Here is a 24,672-nt window from a genome sequence, read left to right as displayed (position 1 = left end):
GAGCTTACTATATATGCTGTTTTGCACTTTGTTTTTTCAAAGATCTTTTGATACAGAACTAAATTGATAAGCATTGAAGATTTCATCCTCCTGGCCCAACAAAGTATTATTAGTATTGTCATAAATGTCTTTTCCATCTAGGATGGTTGAATAGTAAATAAGCAAGCTTGAAAAACATGTTTACAAAGCTGCAGATTACAGTCTCATGCATACTTTAATAAAGATGTTCTTAACTATTTGATATGAAAATGTGAAGCTCAGAAATTTTGCTTTAAGCTTAAACTTATTTGGGGAAACAGGAAGACTCTAAACTTTTCCTGTATGTTTCCTGATGTATAATATGATAGAAACAGTGCTCTTTATTTCTTTACATCTCTCCTGTCATTATATATCATTTCTTCTTTATATAGCACCTTTGGTTATATATGTGTAGAGGTTGGCCAAGTGAATTAAAATCTGTAACACTGATTTGATGTCAGACTTCATGAGCGTGCTACATTGGAAGAACACTAGACTGAGGCCAGAGGTTGAAATTTTTATTCTGGTTCTACAAATCGATAATACAATTCCTCCAACTTTTTTTGTTGTTATTGTTAAAACATGAAAAATATATTTGTATAATCATGGACATATTGTTTGAGCTTTATGGACCTTAATTCAATTTATAATATAAACGTAGTAGTGTTATCTGGATTTAACAGTGCAGTTTTTATGAGTTGTGAGAATATAACCTAGCCTTTTCAATTAATTCATTTGTGGTAGTAAAGATGTTATCGAAGGTCTCCTTTCTAATAGGCAGGGCTTTGATAATTGGGAAATATTAATGGACAGAAGTGAAATAGATGATGGCTACCTAACTTGATGGCTACTCTTTGGTAAGTACAGCTTCACCCTTAAACATGAGTAAATGGTGTAGACTGCAAGTATCACCCTCTGCATTCGGGTCCCTCAATGCAATTCTTTGGTTTGTCTTCAAAGCTACTTTAACAGACGGAAATAAATTGTTCCTGCAGTTTCTAGAAATATCTTCAGAAATAATAAAATGAACTATAGGGATAATAGGCTATTACGTTCTTTATTCTTCACTTAATTTCTAGAGAAGTCCTAGAGGATATATCTATATAAATAGAAACTTTGTTCTTTCAGATAACCCTAAAGGTGGTACCAGAGTACTTGTAACAATATTGAGGAAATTATTTGTCATGTAAAAAGCTTATTTGTATCATTGTAGAGAGTGCTGTTGTTTCTTTAAATGCTGGACTGATCTGTCAGTAATAAAGTCCAGTGTATTTCTGATTTTCTTACCAGCCCAGCTCTGACTCCTGTGACCCTGTACTTCCTGTTGTTTTGTAATTCATCATCAATAGACTTGAGTACCTTGGATAGCTCTATGCAGTCTCACCTTTTAACTGTTAGCACCCAGAATCCCAACTTAGGTTAAATGGGCACTAAATATATTAGCTAACATACTCACAAACCAAAATATGTGCAGACTCTAGGGGTGAAACATTCTCCCATTCATATTGGAATCCTGTGTTTTAGAACATATTTCCGTGTAATACCACTTAGTCTGTATAGTTGGCCAAGGACAGAGTTGTTAGCGAGAAGTTATAAAGAACTTTCACAGCAAGTTCTGAAAGTAAGTACTTTATTTCTGTAATTAGGTCCATACCACACCTAAATTGACCTTAAGCAAGAATGTCTAGATTCTGCTTGTGAGTGTGGAAAGTTTTTAGACTTCAGTGGAAAAGGATTTCTGTTACTCATTGTTAATAACTCCTTAATACCGTAACATGTTCATCCCTCTTCCACATAATTTGTTTTTCAGCGTACCGGAACTTTCTTTATAACCTGCTTGGTCCTGATAAAATCTTAACAAAAACAAGTTAAAATCTGTGGTTGTCTTTGGTATTCTCCATGCTATAACCCAGTTTAACTGATGCATTTGGGACCTGGAGTTGAAATGAAATAACACCTACTGGAATTCAGAATTGCATTAACATTGCTCCAGTAGTCACAGGAACAGTAAAAAAAGAAAAATAGAGATGAATGATTTAGAAAAAATGGCAACTTAGGGGAAAAAAAAACCTGAAAAAAGAAAATAAGGAAATTAAAAATTAGGAAGAAGAAAGGTATTTTTCTGTTATTTTGATTTAGCAAATAATTATTCTTTACTGTTTTCCAGTGTTCCTTCACTTTTGGTGACTTTTATATATTACATTAAAACTAAGATGCTGAGTCAAAATAGTTTGTTTTATTCAAACACTACAACTCATTTATACTACCTATATAGTGCATCAAGTCTGGGGCTTCTAATTCCAGAGGCGTTTCTTGACTACATACTATGGGTCAAGCACTACATGAAGATGAATGAAACATTATGTCCTGAGCTTAGACGCTGATGCATTAGTAAGGATGCTCTCAGAGGAATGGGAAATATTTTGCCCAGAGTTTTAAGAGACATCATCCTAGCTTAGAATTTCTTTTCATAAAGATGGTGGTGGTGATAGTACTGGTTTTTAGGAAAAAATAACTCAGCCAGGTAAAGGTGAAAGTTATAAAGTGTGGCTGCGGTTTAAAATTATTATTTTGTGTGCACCTGAAATTATTTTTGATAAATGTTACCCAATAATAGTCAAAGTAATTGCACAGTAGGGTCTGTCTTATTCATTTGGTATTTCTAGTGCCTTACATATTTCCTGGCACTTTGTAGTGGTTAGGTAAATGTGCTCGATAGATGAGTGAATAAAATCCATTTTTCACTTTGAAATTAAAACTTTGAATTACTTGAGTATACAACTTTTTTCCTTTAAAATTATCTATATCAGAAAACTAAGGCTGAATTTTTGCCTTAAAAATAAAAGTGAAATTTTACATAAAACAGTGGGGAATTATTTAAGTGATCGTAAATTTTCTGAAGTAGGTCTTCAATAATTCCTTAACTAGGTCTTTGATCATTTTGAAATCTCCATGGTGTAAATAAATGACCATGTCTCTAAATCATAGCATTGTACAAGGCTAACTGAAATGCCCTGAAATGTTTTGTAACATTCAATGTCAACAGTAGAAACACTACTGATTTCTAGCTCTGGTTTTTTATTGATCAATTTTGATTCTTTTGTCCAAATCCCATTTTAAACCAATTAATTCAGAGGTGATGACTTCAAAATTGCCTCCATTTTCAATGACTAAGAGTCAGTGATGTGGTAGATTGTTAATCTCTTGGAGGTTTATTAGAAAATTGATACTGGAATTAGAACCATACATTCTTTCTCTTATTGGACGTACATGGTATCTCTCCCAAGCAAATTCTTAAGAATCCACTGTTCAGAGGGTTGGGCAATAAGAAAATCTGAGACTTGTTTTTTGGTGCCATAATGCTTAGCTGGGATGTCACGTACATTCATGAGATGATGGAAGTACTTCACAGGGCAGTTTCTACTGAAATACTACTGGTCTTTCCTGAGACCTTGAAAGAAGAATAAGATTTTGGTAGATGGAGAATAGGTGGGGAAGATGTTTTGGTTATGGAAGCAACGGCCTGTGTGACAGTTAGTAGCTGGGGAGGGTCAGCATGTTGTGAATGTGGACAGGTTTGAAGAGTGGGGCGTAACATGGGAAGATGTTTGCCACCCTCAGACATGGAGAGACTTGAAAATTGATGCCTTTAAGGTTGAGATCACACACGCACACAATTGACATCAGTAACATTGTGGAATTTTCAGAGTTTGGTCTAGTTCAACTCATATTTTACAGATGAGAGAACACACTATGTGAGGCCACTTAAGTACTTAGTGGCTGAATAGGACTTGTTCGTGATGATTGTTTTTATGTTTTGTTTATACTGAACAGCATATGGTTTATTAATTTTTTTTTTTTCAAAATTTATTTGGCAGCATTGCTTAGCCTCTCAGACCCATCCTGTTGGGAGAGCTTATACCAGCATTATTGTGCTAGATGCTGCTGACGAGAGGGAGGTATCAGATGACCTAAATATGTGTCTACCAAGTCATGCATGATGCCCATAGTTACCAGGCTGAAGGGCTGAATGAATAGCAAGAGCCTAAAACTCAGCAAGTCTATTCGAGGCTGAATTGGACGTTATGAGGCAATGATGTTTAAAAAGAAAGAAAGTAAAGGACACTTCGTACACAGAACAACCACTGGAACCTTAAACTGTCCTGATCTAGGCCAAGTGGCATATCTGAGCTCTTACGCATTTTGGCCATGTGTCTCTAAATTCGTGCTAAATTCATGTACCATATTTCCGCTCTCACTGATGATGAAATTTAAATTTGTCAGTGATGTAACTGGATTTTTGTGAATTAGAAAGTACCTCAACTGGTACTTTAAAAACTGGGAAAGCGTTTTTAGGCTACAAGTAAAAGTGAAGTTTGTGATAATGTTATGAAATACAATTCTTGGCACATGGGAAGTGCTCAAATATTTCTTGAAAAATGATCTGGATCAAAAAGGACTTGTGGAAATGGTATTTTTGATTCTGCCACTGTTTTGATTCAGTAATTAAAAAGAATACTTACGATGCAGGCAGGGTGATGTCTGTTTTAAAAATAGGTCACATATTTGGCACAAATTAAAATTCTATTTACACATCCATTTATAGCTGTCTTTTTAACTTCATCCCTTGCAAGATGGGCCATTGAAAAAGTGGTTCAACCCTTATATGCATGTATATTTTAATAACTTCAAGATCAAGGATCTGCTAATGAGCTCACGTTTGGATTACATTTGAGTTGTATGAATTCACCTGCCACTGATACATCTCAAAAGAAATATGTTTATTTGATCTGAGCAGTACTGTCTTTTCCTATTTCTCTTTCTTCACCTTTATAAAATGGAAGTTGCAACTCTGGACATTATTCCTTAGGGCACTGGAAGGATGAATTAAATGGTTTTTAAGTACTCTTCCCACCCCACCCCCCACTCCCCCACCCCCCAACCCCCGCAAGGAGAAAGATACGGCTTCTTAAACCCCAAGTAGAAGACTGTGTTCAATCGTTAGCATTTTAGTATTCTTGAAATTGAAGTAACTAACTTGCTTTTGACCTATTTCACAAAGAAGACAAATGACTTTTTCAGACATTTAACAAGAGATGGAAGGAGTGGGGTGGCTTTTGAGTTTAGTCTTTCAATCCATCCACTAGATGTCTCTCTTTTCTCCATTCATAAATGAATATATTTCAATTAGATTTGCTGCTATCAAGAACAATTTGGATCTGGGTTATAGAAACAACACATTTCACTTTCCCATTTAAAGGATGCCATCTTCAGCAATATACCTTTTTTTTTTTTTTGCTTTTTAAAAAAATTTTTATTTATTTATTAATGGCTGTGTTGGGTCTTCGTTTCTGTGCGAGGGCTTCCTCTAGTTGCGGCAAGTGGGGGCCACTCTTAATCGCGGTGCGTGGGCCTCTCACTATCGCGGCCTCTCTTGTTGCGGAGCACAGGCTCCAGACGCGCAGGCTCAGTAATTGTGGCTCACGGGCCTAGTTGCTCCGCGGCATGTGGGATCCTCCCAGACCAGGGCTCGAACCCGTGTCCCCTGCATTGGCAGGCAGATTCTCAACCATTGCGCCACCAGGGAAGCCCCAGCAATATACCTTTGACTTCAGTAAAAACGAAATGTTCCTTAGGCTGTTTCAGTAATGCACAGTGTGATTTATTCTGCAGTATCAATTTGTAACATTCTATGTGCTAAATACTGTTCAAGATGCAGAAGCATTATAGCAAAACAGAAATGGTGTTCTTTTCTGAGACTTTAAGGGTAGGCTTTGTACAATTTCTCTTTAGTGATGTAAATCATTGGAAAGATGCCAAGTTAATTGCAAAGTCAACAAAGAAATCTAAGATCGGTTTCATCTCAAGTTACAAAGACATGATTTGATAATTGTCTTTAATTCATGCAGATTTGCGACACCCATCAACTTAAGTTCCACATTTGTCTAAGGTTAATATATAAAGGGTAAATGAAGGTTTCTTACCCAGAAAGAAGTTCAGAACTACCTCCATTTTGCAACATGTGATCAAGAGCTCCTTGAGTGGTGTGTTTTACATATCAAACTGAACCTTAGGTGACAGCATGGATTGGTTTGGCCAGTTGCTCTTTGTATTTTAGCATAGAATTAACCATAGGTGTCCTGATCCTGAGATCCTTGAGCTTTGGCATCAGAGAGGATTGTGATTTCAGTTTTATATTCCAGAGTCTATTTATTCAGGATATATATACCCTCTTCTGTTCTATAATTTAAATCAGTTATTTCCCACAGAAAATCTCAACTTTTTTTTTTAACTGACCGAAGTCATAAAATTATAACAAGAACCGAGAATTGATGGTGTTCTGAGACCAGGGCTTGTGTGCTGTGCGTCACCTACATTCTTGGCTAGATCATTTCCCATTCCCGAGCGGCCTTCCTGCTTGGGCCCCTTTATATTCTCAAAATGAGCAGCACCGGCAGAAGGAAGTGGTTAAAGCTCCTTAAGTCAGTGGCCTTGGGCCATCTGAGCCTAAGTAGCAAAGAAATGAAGTTATCCTTTATCAAAGCAGCAAGCATTTTTATTTCCTCTATGTGCTGTTACGTTGTCCTAGAGCTGCCTCATAAAACCTGCAAACTCTTAAAGAGCCACCTTTAAGAATGCCTCCCCCTCCCCCTCCCCCCATCCTTGGGTTAGGATAAGACAGAAAGAAAAGGCTGATTACTGTTCCCATTCATAAAAAGGGCAAGATCTGAAAGATGCCGGTTTGAAAGTATGTCATTCACATGAGCAGGATTTACACAGAAGACTAATCCGAGTCACAGCTGCCTATTTCCTTTGAGAGTTCCTTTCGTAGGTGCAACTTTGCTGAATGGATTCCTATGGAAATCCTGTTAAATGATTGTTTCTTCCAGCTGAGGAAGAATGGCCTGCCTTCAGTTTTGCAAGTGGGGAGGTCTTTGGGTTGTTGAAGAGCTCCCTGACCTACTGCTTGACTCGACCTAATCTTCGTTTTGCTTGGGCTTGATGTGCCGTTTTGATGAACTTGAAATATTGCTATTTCTTGATAATCAAATTCAGCCCCAAAAATGTTTTTGAGACTCCATCACGTCGGAGGCACTGTGCTAGGACCTTGGTGGGGATACAGGGCACTTTGTAGTTATAGCTTAACTTGGAGACAGCCCTGAGCATTACTAACGAAATGCAGCACGGTGTGTGTTTCAGGTTGTAATGGCGAGAAAGCAAAAATTAGCTCAGACTGAGAAAATATAAATCTGCATTGCCCTTCATGAGGCACAGATAAAGCCAGCTGCAGAGTTAACAGGAAACAGTATTTCTCCCACGGACATGCCGCAGCTGTAATGTGTCATAACAACTCTCTTCGAGTGACTGCTGCTTTCTTACTCACTGAGAAACTTCGTTTTCTAAATATCATAGACTCTATCAGAAATTTTGCTATTTGAAATTGTACCAGTAAGATGAAATATCCCCCTTTTATGTAATTCGCTTTGATACAAAAGTTGCCTTGGCTTCCAGATGAGGGACAGGGCTTCAAATAAGGGTTTGGGAACACAGCACTAAACACACCAACTTTTGTTTCCAAGGATACAGAACCCTAGGTCCAATTTGTTGTCCAAACCTGATGTTCAGCCCTTTACACAGAGCCCTGCCTTGCTCTGAGTCTATCACAATGTTGATTCATTTAAATTTCACCCTTCCACCCAAATCGGTAATTTCCACATTTCCTCCACGTGCAGTACATGTGCAGGTACTTTCATAGCAATGGATATTGTCAGACTATTGACTTTGTCAGACTATTGGTTTGCTTCTGGAAGCCTTAGGCTGATGGGGCTAGGACAGATGTCCACTTTGACAATTCTCAATTTAGCATTAAATCTATGTGTAATGTATTTACATAATACATATGCTGCATATATCCATGTATCCTGTTTTTTCACTTTTAATGGTTTTGTGTGTAGATAATTTTTCTTCCACAAAGTCATATCTCTTCCTGGAGGGTGGCGTCTGTGCTTAAAATTCCATCTGATTTTTTTTTTTTTTTTCAGTGTCTTGACCAGCATTGTGCATACAGTAGATGTTCAATAAACACTTTCCACAAAGAAGCTTCACATCTTAGCTATTTCTTTGAGACTTTCTCCAAGTTTGAAACCTAACAGATTGTGGTATCCTCTCCTTACAATTCTGCCTCTGCTTAATAAAGTGCAAGTTACCCAGGCAATGAGGCGTGGTGCAGTTGAAGCTTTTTATAGCTCCATCTGTCTGCAGTCACCTAAATGTCAGTGGATAGATGTATTTGTCAGAATGTGCGGTAAGTGCAAATAAGCCCCCCGTTAGCAGTATCACTAGAGATAAAATAGATGCACAGGAACTCAAAGAGGTGATAAACTGTCAGATTGCACTCTGAGGAAATACAGCATGTCATTGGTAGCTGAAAATGTGCAGAAGTAAATGCACAATTCCTCACTCCAACCTGATTTGTTTTCAAACCTTTGTGTATTTACTTTCGTTCATCCACCACTTTGGTTGAAATAAACCATTAATTAAAAACAGTTCAGGAAAACCACTGACGACATTAATAGATCTCAACACAGCAGCAGCAAAACAGCAGTCTCAATTCACCAAACTGCCTTCCAGGTGGGCCTTGCCTTTTCTGTAGAGGATGGTGGAGAAGCAAAAGTCTCTGGCTCTCAGGGGCTGCTGGGGGATCGCTGATCTTATGCCTAAAGTAATGCTTTTCCTTGAAACTTAGGTATGCAGGGATTCATAAAACCAGCAGAAATAGGAAGTAATAAAGCCTTTTGAGTAACCAGAGAGGATTTGGTAAAAGCCCACACGCTGCATAATCCGTGCTCCTTCCTCGTGGTTGTGCCCCTTAGTTCATGTTTGCCTGACACGCGGTCCTGAAAGCTCTCTGTTCTAGTGTTTGCTCCCTAATGAATGTCAGTGTATTAGATTCTGAGCTAGTGACAAGGGACTTACTTGTGTTCCTCTCCTCACATTCCTCTGGATGAACTAAGTGGTTTGATTAAGCCCGATCACTTCAGTGACGTACACTGGAACGGTTTTATTTTTCCCCACAGAACGCGCGTCAAGGAACCAGGAGAGAGTCAGTCCCAATGTGTGCTGTTAACGTTCCTCAGGATCCGCTGTCTTGTGGTCTGGTCGTGTTATGAAAATTGCAGTCTCAAGCCATTTCAAAACCCCTGCCCTTAACCACAGCTCAGATTGGCCAGGGCTGCCCCAGCAACTCGACGCTAAGACGTCCAGGGCCCGAGTTCTCTCCCCTTGCCCCCTTCCCCTGCACCTGCTCCACGAGGGGTGGGAGGTTGGGGAGTTTGCTGTTCTCTCCTTGACGGGTTGCTGCTGCCGATCAGGTTTCTAACCCTACAGATTCATTATGGCCAGACGGGACTGGCAGGCCAGCCCGGGCTCTGCCGAGGTGGTGAGCCTCCTGGGAGTGCAATGTGCCTTCTGCCTGCAGGCGTCGTGCTCACGGTTCCCCGAAGCTCACTCCTGCTGTGGCAGCCCCGACGAGCGGCAGACCCCACCTCACGCACCTTCCGCGTCGCCGAAGCAGACATCCAGCTGGAGGATAAGATGCAGACATCTCTAAACATCAGGAAACATTCTCTTAGAGCCGGTCCCCCAGCCTGGGTGAGAGTCTGGGGAACAAACTGAACACGTCCCTTTCTCCATGCGAAGGAGAGAGAGAAGCCACGTTCTCAAGAAGAAAACTGTGCGAGGTGGTAACCCGCTCCCCGTCTCCAGCTGTCTTTATCCCGTCTTTGTCCCCCCGCAGGCTGACAACCAGTGCTTTACAGACCACTGTCTTATGAGGCTCCTGATGGAGTTTCCTGATGCTGAACCAAACATCCCCAGGATGCTGTTCTTCCTGGCTGGCTCGCTCTCTACACCGAGTGGCCAGTCCTGCCGCCCCCAGCATCACTCCAGGAGTGGGTTTCATCTTCAGGACCACACGTGTTGCCGGAGATGCTCTGACCTGTCTTGAGCTCATCTTCTGATATTTGACGGGAAGAATCTATACACGTCAGCAAGGCCTGAAGGCACCGTGTATGTGAAAGATAATGAAGATTGCCAGTCATGATCCTAAGCCTTGGCTTTGATAATTTTTCCACAGAAAGATTCAATTCTGTTCAATAAATATTAAAAAAATAGTTGAAAAAAGAAAGTGTTTAAAGGAGTATATTTTTTGCTACCTGGAAAACAACGTTGACAACTAGTTAAAAATATAACTACCAGTTATATATATTACTAACAGTAATATAACTACTATAATTCCCTGGCAGTCCAGTGGTTAGGACTCTGTGCTTTCACTGCCGAGGGCACAGGTTCAATCCCTGGTTGGGGAACTAAGATCCTGCAACCTGTGCAGCGTGGCCAAATTTAAAAAAACAAAAAACAAAATAAAAAACTACTATCTATTGAACACCTACTCTGTGCTAGGCAGTGTTTTAGGTACTTCACACTTAATCCTCACAATCATCCCATGAATTGGGCATCACTAGCTCCATTTACAGAGGAGAAAAATGAAGCTGAGCACGGATGAAAGACGTGACCAAGGTAGAATCCATTTGGATACATGTAACAGAAAAATCCAATTCAAATGGATTAACTAAATAAATAAGAATGTAATCTTGTATTGAAGCAGTCTATAGGTAGGTCGCTCCAGGATTGATTAATCTGATAATCCACTGACCTCATCAGGGACCCTATTTTCCCCATCTTTCTTCCGTGCCAGTCTCAGCATGGGAGGCTCTGTGTTTGGGCTGTCTCTTCCCATGGTTGACAGTGAATGGTTGCTTTTTCAGGTCTCCTGTCCAGACGTAATCATGTCCAGCAGCAGAAGAGATATCTCTTCCTGGATGATCTTTTTTAAGAAGACGGGCAATTTCCTACACGCCTCCCAGAAGAGTTCTCCTTACGTCTCCATGGTCAGAATTACAGCGTATGTCCATGCTAAATTGAGTGGATTTCAGTGTCTGGCTTAGTGAGAGCAAGTGGAAGAGTGTATCTTACTGAGATAAATCGGCTGCTTGGAATGGGTGTGTGTGCACGTGTTGGATTGCTGGATACACAGCTTCCCTCAGAGCAGGGCAGGGATTCATCCCAAAGCCTGGGCTTGTCTCACGCATTCCCCAAACTCACATGTGCATAAACGTTTACTGTGTGTGGCTATTATGAAAAATGTGACTGGAACAGATCCCAATGTTTGAGAGATTTACACTTGTGATTATATTTGGGTTAGGTAAGTATTAACATGTGTTCACTTTCTCTGGATATTGGCCAAATGGTGTGTGGAGCAACTATGGTCTTGAAGAGTGTGACGCCCTAGCAACAGGACAACTTAGCTCCTCTGACCGGTGTTACGGTCTCTTCTTACATAGCATCCCTCTCCCTCTCTCCTGTCTGAGGAGTAGTTGTGGCTAGTGAGTTTGGGAAGGCAGACAGATTGAAGAGGCCCTTGAATTTCAGGCCAACGGATACAGACTTTTGTTTTCTCTAAGGAATATGGAGTCATTGAAGACTTTAGCCAGAAAAAGACATGACCCGCAACTGTGATTTAGGAAGATTAATTGATCAGAGTGGATGGGAAGAATTGATTGAGAGAAAAATCAGAGGTCTTTCCGTTTGTGGGAGGTATGACTCTCAGTCCATCAAGTCTAGTATACACGAAACGCCCATTTCTTTCTTTCTTTCAGGTTGAGTTTTCAGTTTCATTCTGCTGGGCTGATAGGAAATTCAGTCTCTATCGTTGTTTGGCACTCCTGCCTTCCCAAGGACGCTCTCAAATCTCGAAACTTAATGAGGTACCTGAGAGGCTTGGGAAGGACCCCTACCCTCCATTCCATCATGGCTGCACTGACGTCTGTAAAGTTGAGTGGCCTCCTGTGGCTTAGGGTATGGGAAACTTTCCTAAGTCTAGGACCCTTGGAGTCCAAGGTCCAGGTTCCCTGAAGACCACACAGCCCTCTCCTCTGAGTGGTGTTTCCTCTTCAGGGTGCTATCATCAGAAATAGTCAGGTAACTCCTCCCATCACCCTTTCCCAATCTCTGACCTCTTTTTAAATTTTATTTATTTTTGGCTGCACTGGGTCTTCATTGCTGTGCACGGGCTTTCTCTAGTTGCGGCGAGCGGGGGCTACTCTTCGTTGTGGTGTGCGGGCTTCTCATTGCGGTGGCTTCTCTTGTTGCGGAGCACAGGCTCTAGGCGTGTGGGCTTCAGTAGTTGTGGCACGCGGGCTCAGTAGTTGTGGCTCGTGGGCTCTAGAGCACAGGCTCAGTAGTTGTGGCGCAAAGGCTTAGTTGTTCCGCAGCATGTGGGATCTTCCCGGACCAGGGCTTGAACCCGTGTCCCCTGCACTGGCAGGCGGATTCTTAACCACTGCGCCACCGGGGAAGCCCTCTGACCTCTTATTAAACTTTGCAATCAGTGGACTTTGTAGACTTCATGTGTAGAGTTTGATGTGTTTGGATAAATGGAATAGCCATATAACCACAGCCCAACCAAGATACAGAGCATTCCTCTCGCTCGAGAAAGCTCCCTTTTGCCCCGTTCCACTCAATCCTCCCCCCTCCCCCAAGGCAGCCACTCTACTGAGTGCCGTCCCTATCAATTAGTGTACCTGTTCTAGAATTTATTATAAATAGAATCCTTCAGCTTTCACTCAACATTGTATATATGAGACCCCTCCACATGGTTGTGTATATCAACATTCATTTTTGGTGCTTAGTATTACCTTTATATTGTTGAATAGGATTCCACTTCTTTTATTTTGTCAGTCTTTCCCTGTCTCTCCTCCTCTTTCCTTAAAAGCATCTCCTTTGTCCCCTTGTTGCCCTCAAAGGCATTAAGTGTGCTTTCTCCAATAAAAGCCAGAAAGGATTTTATGAGAGGCAAGGATGCACCAAGTGTTCAGCTGTCTTCATGGAATGGAGGAGGGAAATGACAACATGAAAACACACAAATTAATCTCAAGAAGTTAGCCTACCACTTAATTCTCCAGAAGAGAGAAAGTCCAGGCCTGAGTTAGAGTGGAGTGTGGGAACAGGGTCAGGAGAGTGCGTATGAGAAAGCTGGTGCAGAGCGGCTGTCGATGGAGTTCAGTGCATCATGAGACCCCGGCAGAGGTGGAGGAAAGACAGTGCTGAGCCTGGGTGGGGGCTGAGGATGGATGTTGGTGCCAACAGCAGAAACAGGAATAGAGCAGGTTTAGGCTGGAAAGTGATGAGTTCACTTTGGTACCTGTTGATGGTGAGGGGTGTATGGAAGGGAACAACGGAAATGTCCATGAGGCAGGTGGAAATAGAGATCTCTAGGTCAGCAGCACCTTCAGAACTGAAGATGAAGATCAAGAGTTATGGACAAAGAGGTGAAAGCTGAAATCTTGAAAAAGGAAAGTTAAAGGAGAGAAACAAGGCAAGGACAGGGCTTTGGAGAATGCCATGCAGGGGCTCAAGGAGGAAGAGGAGTCAAAGGAGGGAGGAGTGGTAGTCACGGTATTAGCATGAGAATTGCGGAGAGTGGAGTGTCTTGGGAATCAGGAGAGCAGAGGACATTAAGGAAATCGCTGGCAGGAATGCCAAAAGCTGCAGAGTTGACCAAGACGAAGGCTGAAGAAAAGGTCATTAAATTTCCCAACTGGAAGATCACTGGTGGCTTTTGAGGGATCAACTTCAGAAGAGAAATGGGAATTGCAGCAGGTTGCAAGGTGCTGTGGAGTAGGAGAGGGTCCTGAGACAGACGTAATGATTCTTAACAGCTTTTTTCAAGAAATGTGCACCTAAAGGAGTGAAAAAGGGTTCCGTGTAGCAGAGTGGTGGAAGGAGGGGAGAGAGGACAGGTTGAGTGGGCTTGTTGGTCCCAGGAAGTGGGGAGCATGCCCGGGGGCTGGGCGAAGGAGGCATGCTGAGAGAGTCGTTCAGTGGTTTCTGATTCAAGTTCGCAGAAGAGGTAAGAGCTGGTGGGATGGAAAGTGAGAGGGGGCGGGTTAACCCTGGAAAAGTGATGGGTCAGTCCTCTTCTTGGAAAGAGAGGAGGAGAGGATGGGTGGGACAGTCCTGGGTGAGGATGGCACAGCCCCAGCTCCAGTGGCTTGTCCTCAGCATAACATGGCTCCTTCAGAGGTTTTCTGTTCTATTTACTCTGAACGTGTGAAGTTGATAAAACATCCCGCTTAGGGTTCAAGAGGTTGGATATCAGCGCAGCACATATAGAGGAGGCCTCTCCCAACTGCCCAAGGCTAGATGGTAGCGATCACTCTCCCAAGAGTCAGTCTGTAGCCCCTCCATCGTGTTGTGGCAGAGATGGCAGCAAACCCTAGGTTAGGAACCACACTATGATGTGTTAACAAGAGATACTGGGCACAAGTCCTCTGATCAGATTAATCAGGGATGGAATTACCCGGCACTACCGACTGAGATTAGCATTGGCTGCAGAGGTTGGCAAGATGAACCTGGGAAATGCCAGACTTTGAATTCAGGTGACCTTCTGGTTTGTATTCATTTTCAGAATTGTATCTGCAGCATAAAAGGGGCTCTCAGAAGTCTGAATGGGCTTCACAATGAATGTGATGCTGTGAGTGTACAGTTCCCTCAGGCCAGAGTGCTTCTCGACTCCTTCAGTGCTTCGCTACTCCTCCTCTACTCCTTCTCTACCACCAGTTGGTGGTCCAGTGAGGCAGTGATGCTATGATATTTTTACCCGACCCCAGGATCCTGGTTGTGTTCTGGAGGGTTGAAGTTGCCGGAAATCTGGCTAGGTCTTAAAAGGGATGCATATTTTTTAAAACCCTAGCAAGTGGGGACTTCCCTGGCGGTTCAGTGGTTAAGACCCCATGCTTCCACTGCAGGGGGTACAGGTTTGATCCCTGGTCAGGGAACTAAGATCCCACCTGCCGAGTGATGCAGCAAAAAAACAACAACAACAATAACAGCAACAACAAAACCCCAAACTAGCCAGTATGGCCAGTCAACAGGCCCAAATATACACAGATTGAAATATATGTAAGTATACTTTTGACCTTCTCGGCACAGGATACTGGTCCAAGGCTGCTCCACTCATTCACATTGTGGTGGCTTCCTTATCTGATATTACAGATTTTATCATTGATGCTTCTGGAAAAAAATGGCATTTCCCACCTCCCTTACCCACACGTGTGGATCTTACAACTTCTTGTCAATTCCTTCTGTTACCGGTGCCTAACCTTAAACTACTCGTGGTGGGTGCCGCAGGCGTTAACCTATGAAAGAATAAACGATGTATCTAGGAGGCCATCTTTCTAGAAGATGTCGGTACTCAAGGACACTAGTTTTTCTGAATGTTTAGACGACAGCTCCTAAAATTCTATCAGTGCCCACAGAGTGGGGAGAGCTCAGAAACCGGAGGCTGTAACAGTGTGTCTCCAGCGGCTTCCACTTCCCTCCTCCCTCCCACCGTGGTCCTGGTCGTTTTTTGTATGTGAACTCCCTCTGCCTGGAGGTGAATGCACCCGCACACGGAGCCCCAGCAAGATGTGCTCCAGGCCTCTGGGAACTTGCCTTGTGATGGATGGTGGCAAATTAAGCTGGCAATTGAAAAAAGTCAGAGCGTTTCCAGACCCTCTGCTGGGGGAGTGATTCCAGAGGGGGAGAGGCAGGGAAGACACATAGCTGGAAAGTGGCCAAAGACATTCGGCGCTCGGCATCAGTCTGGCCAATAAACACTTCCTGAACGCCTATGAAGAAGGAGCTGCTCCAGACGCTACAGGCAAACACAGAGATCACAGAGACCAAATTTTGTCCTCTATCTAGTAAGTCTGAGAGCACATGGAGGGGCGCAGGGACAATTCTAGGCTGGGCAGAAGGAGGAACGAAGGCTTCCATAAGGGTGAACCGAAAATTGTAGTCACCATACAATAACATGGTAATGTGTGTGGACGGGGTAGGTCTTGAATGACAAGAGGAGGAGAGAAACAAAATTCTGGGGCTGGAAGGGACACTTGGCAATCCCCTCAATTTAAAGGTGGGGAAACCGAAGCCCCTCTTCAGTAGGATAAAGTGGTTTGTTCAAGGTCAAGGTCACTCAGTTATTTGGTACTCAGTGATTAATAGTACTACTACTAGTACGAATAATACCATAAATAATAGTACTAATAATACTGTATTATGAATGAGCGTGGTAATAATAGTACTAACAGTGCTTCTAATAGCTGAGATTATAGAGCACTTACTGTGTGCCAGCCACTATTCTAAATGCTTTCGGTGTATTAGCTAATCGAAAACTCACAGCTGGTTATGTTGCTTTCACCTCCATTTCACAGATGGAAAAACAGAGGCAGAAGAGTCCAAGTAGCTTGCCCAAAGCCATAGAGCCAGAGAGTGTTGGAACTGAGATTCACCCTAGGCAATTGGGCTCCAGAGCGTGTGCTCTTCATTTCTGAGCTACACAGCCCCTCAGGCCTCTGACTTCTGGTCCAGTGCCCCTTGGACTGAGCACGTAGGGTACTGAAGAGACACTGAGCAAGGGAGTGACGTGACAAAAGTGATATTTAAAGTTGATTCGTGTGGCTTCAGTGGTCGAGGTGGACTAGGGAAGAAACGGAGAAGGGAGACCAAGTAAAAGATTGTCTAGATACAGGTGAAATGAACATCTGGACCACAGCAGGAATAGAGAAGATTGCATTGGACAGGAATGTTCAGGTAGCCATCACTCACCCCCTAGTACAAATCAGTCTGTTGCTTATCCTCTTAGAACACAAAACTCTGACCTGTAGAAGGCGGGAATGGAGAGAAGGAAGAAAACCAAAAAAGGGGAGAAATAGTACAGTAAAGAGAACGGGCAAAGGGGCAAAAGTAAAAATGGAACAAATGTTGCTGGTTTCCCCCATATTTCTTACATACAGGTCCTGGTCTTTTGGGGATGGTTTAATGTACTTTGGGTAAACGCCTGTGTCAATTTCTCACTGCATGAGGGTAAGAAAGAATAGAACAAGAAAGATGCCGTCTCCTAGCAGGAATGAGACCTTAACAAGGGAATAAACACCACGTGAGGAGCCCAGCTAGTTGTCAGGGATTGGGGATGCCCTCAGGGAAGGACTTGCTGCCCCCTTGCTGGGAGGCCTGTAGCAGACAGCTACAGCAGTAGAGAGCCTCCCTGTCCCAGGGCTTGCCTTTGCTAGGCGACCCACACCCAGTGACTGACGGATACGAGGGTATAAAGGCTGGGACATCTTCGCCCAATGTGGGCAACCCCGACAGGCCGTCTACACTGCAGAGCTCCCCGTGGGGACGGCAGAGGCTGGTCTTTGGCCGCATCGCAGCTCAGTTCTTCATCCTGCCTCTTTCCCTTCCCGCAGCCTGCCCACCAAACTGCAGAGTCGCTTCCCGGGGAACCCAGGGGCCATCAGGGAAGCCTCTGGCTGCCTCGTCTGCCACCCACTGCGGCGTGACTGCTGTGATGGGGAGTGGGTGTCTCCTTCCTCCGTCACCAGGCACTTCCTCCCCGAAACTGTTTGCACCCTGGACGATGATCGAAGAAAACCTGCTCTTCGGGCGGGCAGAGGTGTAGCCACCTCCCTTGCTAGAACCTTCAGACGGGCCCGAGCAGGATGGTTTATCTCGTTGTGGATCACAGATGTTACATAGAGCATGGAGGCCCTCAGAATTTTTTCCATTAGAAGTGATTTCTTATTTCTGTGAACTCCTCCGACTCCCCCAGGTGACCTCAGAGGTCTGGCAGCTCGGACTTCAGGATCTACTGACAGATCTTCAGAGAGTGTGTGTGTGTGTGTGTGTGTGTGTTTGTGTGTCTGTGTGCCTGTGTGTGTGTGTCTCTATGTGTATGTCTGTGTGTGTGTGTCTGTGTGTGTGTGTGTCTGTGTGTGTGTGTGTCTGTGTATGTCTGTGTGTCTGTGTGTGTGTCTGTGTATGTCTGTGTGTGTGTGGTGTGTGTGTGTCTGTGTGTGTGTGGTGTGTGTGTGTGTGTCTGTGTCTGTGTGTGTGTGTGTGTCTTAATTATAAGTAACCACAGAGCCTGCTCCAGTAGAAAAAGGGGAATTCCCTGGTAGACACAGCGAGGCTCATGAAGTCCCAGGGCCAGCGTGCAACCCGGGACGTGGAACGCTCCACAGCACAGACAGGAGGGTCTCTGCAGCTGGCTGTTCTCCGGTCCGGGGTGTGCTCGTGGCCGGCCAGCCTTGGTTGCTTTCCTGTGCACGTGGTGGCAACAGTCGCCCCTCAGCACCAGAGTCCACCTCACTGCAGATGTAGCTGCAACAGTTCATGGTTTCTGAATACTGATTCCAAATCCCAAATGCCAGGAAGGCAAGAATCTGGCTGCCCAGCTTGAGTGAGATGGCCATCCCAGTTCAACCAACTGTGGCCGGGGACTGGTGCACGAGCATGCTGGGAGCCCCATCTTCATTAGGGGCGCAGAGTCTCAGAAGAAGGGGCCGTGGTGAGCTGGGGAGAGGACCCAACTGCAGCCGGGGACTGGTGGACAAGCATGCTGGGACCCCCATCTTCATTAGGGGCACAAAGTCTCAGAGGAAGGGGCCATGGTGAGCTGGGGAGAGGACCTCTCCACAGAAGGATTAACCACATGTGTGAATCTGTCCATGGAGATTTGGACTCGACAAGCAAAAGGCTTTTGAATGAGGGATGACTAGATTTCTCAAGGTACAGCTCTCAGAGATGAATGTCCATGATAAAGAGAAGCAGAATTACACTTCAGAGGAACAGAACAGACACTGAATAGCTATTTGAATTACAGTCGTCCCCCCTTATCCACAGGGGATACGTTCTAAGACCCCCAGTGGATGCCTGAAACCATGAGTAGTACCAAATCCTACATGTACTATGTTTTTCCTATACATACATACCTGTGATAAAGTTTAGTTTATAAATTAGACACAGTAAAAGATGAACAATAACTAATAATAAAATAGAACAATCATAACAATATACTGAAATAGGACTTCGCTGGTGGCTCAGTGGTGAAGAATCCACCTGCCAATGCAGGGGACACGGGTTCGAGCCCTGGTCTGGGAAGATCCCACATGCCGTGGAGCAACTAAGCCCGTGAGCCACAACTACTGAGCCTGCGCTCTAGAGCCTGCGAGCCACAACTACTGAGCCTGTGAGCCGCAACTACTGAAGCCTGTGCACCTAGAGCCCGTGCTCCGCAACAAGAGAAGCCACTGCAACGAGAAGCCCGCACATCACAACGAAGAGTAGCCCCCGGTTGCTGCAACTAGAGAAAGCCCGTGTGCAGCAACGAAGACCCAATGCAGCCAAATAAATAAATAAATAAAATTTAAAAAACAACAATATACTGTAATAAAAGTCATGTGAATGGGGTCTCTCTCAAGGTATCTTATTGTACAAATTTTTCCGTCTTAACTAAGCACTTACCACGTGCTGTGGTCGTAAGTAACTTCTGCAGTTTGAGGTGCGCCAGCAAAATTAGCACGGACTCCTTTTTCCTTCTTCACAATTTCACGGATAGATTTGTTCTTACTGTAGATCTTAGCAACCTCAGCATATGATTTTTTTTTTTTTTTTCTCTTCTCATTACATCCAGAGCTTTCCCCTTTTCACTTAAAGGGAGCACTTTCTTTGGTTGGCATCCGAATTGCCAGCACCAGCGCTCTTGTGCGTTGGGGTCATTATTCAGTAAAATAAGGGTGACTTGAACACAAGCCCGGAGACATCCCAGCTGTTGCTCTGACACCAGTCGGCTCCTAAGTGACCAATAGGCGGCTGCGCCCAACAAAGCGCTGATTCACATCCGGGCGGGATTTCAAACCGCGCGAGATTTCGTCATGCTGCTCAGAATGGCGCACGATTTAAAACGTTTGAATTGTTTATTGCTGGAATTCGCTAATTAATGTTTTCAGACCGTGGTTGACCGTGGGTAAGCGAAACCGCAGAGAGCCAAACCGCAGGTAAGGGGACGACTGTCCTTGTAAACAGGACAAAGGAGGCCAGGAAACAGACTCTGTTAGATGCTTCTGATTGGTTCTGAGAATAGCTGTATGTGGAGTCCAATATTTAAGGGCAAGAGCCCGTATCTGGATGCTGAGCTCTCGCTCAGTCTCGGAGTACTATTTCCACTGGCATTCTGTCGGGCGAGCTGCTCTCAGGTGCTCCTTTTCAAGCACAGGACGTGAGCAGTTTCCGCAATATCCACCAGATGGTACCTTCCTACCAGAAATTAGGTTTCAGGCTGTGGAACTCCACGTTGCTTTTCCGCCCCGCAGAAGACCTGCAGAATCAGACGCCTGTCGGGCTGCAGTCAAAACGCAGAAAGCCGGGAAGAATGAATCCCCGGGGGAGTGGGGTAGGCGAGCCTACAATATTTTTATTTCCGAGAATATGGAACAGAAGTCGAGTGTCCTTTCTGTGGTGGGGCAGCGGCTTGCCGAGTGTGGACCAGAGTCATAGAGAAGGCCACGTGTGAGGGGAGGGCTGCAGGGTGAGCCCCGCCAAGAGGACTCTGTGGTATTCCAAACACCTCGCTGCTGGCGTTTCTCTGACATTATAACCAGTAGCCCTGTTTAAAAAAAAAAAGCCTTTGTGGGAGAGACTTCTTGTTTGGTCAACACTTTGGATTCTAAGACCTGAGCTGTAATCCCCACCCCCAGGGTTGTTTAGCATCCCTGGACTGGGGAAGGTCATGACGTTTACTGCAGGGCCACGATCGTGTTCTGGTTTGCCTGGTACTTTCCTGCTTTTAGCACTGAGAGCAAAGCAAACCCAGATGGCCGGTCATCCTGGGTGACAGAAATGTACACCCCGGGGACAACACTAGACCTTCACACACGTTCAGGGAGCTGGGCGGCTGAGTGGGGCAGTGGGATAGTATTTTCAAATTATGAGTCACTTTACTGCTGGTGTTTTCTTAGTAGACCCCCTTTGCCCCGTTTAGCCAGTGAGATGCATGTCAGGAAGTCCAAAGCTCTGCGGAAAAGAGTTCTTTTCTTGGCTTTTGAGTTTCAGAAGTTTAGGCCTAAAAAAAAAAAAAAAAAAAGAACCAGTGAGCTAGGGTAAAAATAACTTTATCACATAGCATTTAAATCACCTCTAGAAACTCACCCAAGCTCAGATGTATGTTGTCTATGTCACGCTTGGCCAAATATTTTCTATTGAACAATTGATGTCACTACAAAATATGAAAGCATCCTTAAATGTTAAAAAAAAAAGAAGTTTAGGCCTTCCCCGATAGACTTGGGAGCACAGGTAGTAAATAGACACAATGGTCCCAGGTTGGGGAGAGAGAAGGCAGTGCTGGGGGTGAAAAGAGACGGGGTGCTGGTGGGTCTGAGTCCAGGGAGGCCGCGTTGCTCTCATCCACCTTCAGCCAAGTTCCCTGGGAAGGGCTGGGCTTATGGGACCTCGGGGTGAGGGCCTGAGCCCCTGGGGAGAACACAGGAAGGGTGGGAGGGTCTCAGAGCAGAGAGGGCTGTCCCCTCGCCCCACAGCAGAGGGCCAGAAAGACCCAGGTGCCTTCAAAAGGCACAGAACCAGCAGGGGAAATCCGTGGGCTGGAGGGCACCTCTCAGAGAGTGCACTGAATTGCATAGTGTCTCTTCCAAATTCACGTCCACCTGGAACTTCAGAATGTGACCTGATTTGGCAGTGGGGTCTTGCTGATATCATCAAGTTAGGACGAGGTCATACTGGATTAGGGTGGGCCCTAATCCAATAGTTTACTGTCCTTAGAAGTAGAGGAACTTGGAGGCAGACATGGAGGGAGGCAGCCACAAGCCAGGGAACACCAAGAATTGCCAGCGACCACCAGAAGCGAGGAAGAAGCAGGGAAGGATTCTTTCCTAGAGCCTTTGGAAGGAGCATGGCTCTGCGGACGCCTCGATTTCAGATTTCCAGCTTCCAGAACCGTGAGAGGATAAATTTCCGTTATTTAAAGCCACCCAGGTTGGGGTCCTCTGTTTCGGCAGCCCCAGCAAACTCGTCCTGCCAGGAGTGAGGATGGTGGAGGAGCAGTCAGTGTGGGTCACACGTGAGGAGCAGCTGGAGTGAGAGAGGCCCCTGTACACGCCAGCACCGAGGGCTGGCTGGGCCCGACCTGGCACAGAACGTTTGCAGCCAGAGTCCTGAACTATATGACATGACATTTCCCACATCAGGGAGAATGAGGCTTGGAACAGAAATTGAATAAGGAGAAAGTAAAACTTACTTTAAAACTTTTTTTTTTTTTTTTGGCTGCTTGGGTTTGTAAACTAAAATGTAATACCAATTGCACACCCATTCTCGTATTTAAATCTCTGAAAAGTAAGGCCCATTATCCACATCTGATAGTCAAGGAGCTGAGCTTAGGGAGTCAACCGAGACTGCCGAGGGTCCTGTGGTGGCCCCGGGATTCAGGCCCGCCTCTGCCTGCCTGCCGAGCCTTCCTGCCTTTCCTTATCATTTCCCTGTTTTCCTGCTACTTGCCTGATATTTTGGCCAAACTGAACTGGGCCCTGTGCCCTACACACAACCCCGTACTTCCCGCTCGAGCCCTTGGATCAGGCTGTATCTTTGCTGAACAGGTCCTTCGTTTCTTGTCTCCTGTCAAAACCCTACCCTTTATTCCAGGCCCAGATCATGAAGCTTTTCCAAGTCTCCCAAACCAGTTGTCATCTCTTTTCAATTCTGGCAATTGTTTTGGAACATCTTTGCAGGCAGTCTCCCTGCGTTTCATAGTCCTTTGTGTCCCTACGGCGCCCATGGCAGGTCTCAGTGCAGACCTCTGGATTTGTTGGATGCAGTCATTGCTAAAAGTAGTGCAGTACTGTATTCCACGTGCACCGTGGCCAGCACCTCTTGGCGTGAGACCGAAGCAGGCCTTTATGATTTGGGGAATCACCTCTTGCCCTGGCTGTGCTGATCCCGTGGATGGAAGGCTCTCTGTTATCAGGAACAGAATATTGTAGGCACTTATGGGTTTGACCTGTGACTTTCCAGAAAGGTGAGGGAAGAATGAGCATTTGGGACCTTCTGTCTGAGAACCTGGTCCACTTGCTCTGGGGGTAGCCCTTCTGACCTCCCTGATAAAGCAGATTGGGATCGTCAAGCTCCTTAGTGGCCCGATTTCAGCACCTCACTGACTAGCTTTCATCTCACATCTTCCTCTGCTGATGCCTGAAATCCTTGAACTGGCTGCACACATGCGTTCTGGACTCAGAGATCAGAAGGCCAGTTTTTCTGGGCGAGAAAAGGAGTGATTTAAATGTTCACTAAGCTGCTGATGGCAGGTTCTTTCTTGAGAATAGGTTTCAACTAGGAGGAGGAGGTTGGGCAGGGAGAGAGAAGAGGGCCCTGAGCTGACCCGCTGACCAGGGCCTGGTGTGCAGGAAGGAAGGAGCAATGGGTGGTGGGAAAGAAGGCTGGGGACCCAAAGGTGAGGTTTATTTCTACCCCCTTTTTTGTCCTGGGCCCTGTCTGATTCTACACGAATGGATCTCTGACTTTTGATTTCAGAAACCCAAAAAGTAATTTTCTAAAATCATTTGTGAACACCAGAAAGTTGCCATTATTTATTGGATTAAATAAGAATGTTAACAATAAAAAATAACCCTCTACCACATATAGTTGCCATCATTTCATAAAAGAAAGGAGGTTTTAATGATAAAACATGTACTGGGAAAGGCAATCTCAGAACAAAGGGTATTCCTTTAAATTGGATAAATAGTTTTATAGGGAAAAAAATGACTACCTCTATCTGTCTCCCTTTGCTGTGGGCCCAGGAAACTGTTGGCGGAGTCTGGCATCCTGGTACCAACTGGTTTTTGAGAATCACATCCACCCTGGTTCGGAAACCCAACCAGTTTGTAGTTCAAGACACCATGCCGCCCCCTGGTGGCCAAAAGGAGTAGCTGTAGCAGCTAAAAGGGTCTCACAATATATTTAGGGCCTTGTCCTATCGATTGTGTTTTTATACTTATTTCACCCACCATGCACTAAGGGTGGGGCTGTGTAGGGTAGGGCCACATGAAGATGAAGAGAGCCAGGCCTTTACTATCAAGGAGATTTCCTATGACACTGACGTTTCAGACAAAAGTTAGCGAAAATGTCTGGATTTGTGTGTTGAAACATCAGCTCCCCAGCAAGGTGGTTTTACTTCATCTCTGGGTCCAGAGGCCCAGGGTGGTCACAGACACCTCTGCGGTGGCATGCAATCGATCTGTCAGCATCCGAGCAGTCCTGTGAACTAGGGCCCATTGGCCACCTGGTGCTTTATCTCCATCTCTGCCCGGAAGCCTAGGCCCACAGGTGCTGAAGAAGCTGGAAAGTAACAGCACAGACAAAAGTGGCCGTGCTGTTTCCCACAGGACATTCCTGCTCCCAGCTCCTTGGTGTCTGAATCCTACTTATTGGGCCATCCCCAGGTCAGGCAAGCCTACCTTTCCCACGAAGTCCTTCCATGCCTCCTCCAAACCCACAATGACTTCTGGGCCCTCAGGACTACTCACTACCATCATTTTCTCTTATTTTATTTTTCAAGTAGACAGGAGATTTCCTGATGGCTGGGGCTGTATTTTATCAGTTTTCTCTCCATCTCTCCTCAAATGACATCCCAGAGCTTTCAATTTTCTCTTTTGTTATGCAGAGGAGCTGCCGACTTCCTTTCAAATATTAGAGCTGCACTTAAGCCTA

The 24,672-nt window shown here is 44.8% G+C and overlaps 1 protein-coding gene across 1 annotated transcript; it reads left to right on the top strand.

Moving 5' to 3' along the window:
• Positions 1 to 8,224: 8,224 nt before the first annotated feature.
• On the top strand, positions 8,225 to 10,204 carry LOC309662760 (uncharacterized protein). The gene is made up of 4 exons (XM_082465951.1): positions 8,225 to 8,323; positions 9,096 to 9,171; positions 9,497 to 9,669; positions 9,815 to 10,204. Exons 1-4 carry the CDS (start codon positions 8,303 to 8,305, stop codon positions 10,022 to 10,024), a joined length of 480 nt encoding a protein of 159 aa, XP_082322077.1. The 5' UTR covers positions 8,225 to 8,302; the 3' UTR covers positions 10,025 to 10,204.
• The last annotated feature ends 14,468 nt before the right edge of the window (positions 10,205 to 24,672 follow it).

This window comes from Balaenoptera physalus (assembly GCF_965194825.1).
Source record: "Balaenoptera physalus genome assembly, chromosome: 6".
Classification (NCBI taxonomy): Eukaryota; Metazoa; Chordata; class Mammalia; order Artiodactyla; family Balaenopteridae; genus Balaenoptera; species Balaenoptera physalus.
Note: the sequence above shows the minus strand (reverse complement) of the source record. Positions and strands in the feature narration are given on the sequence as shown.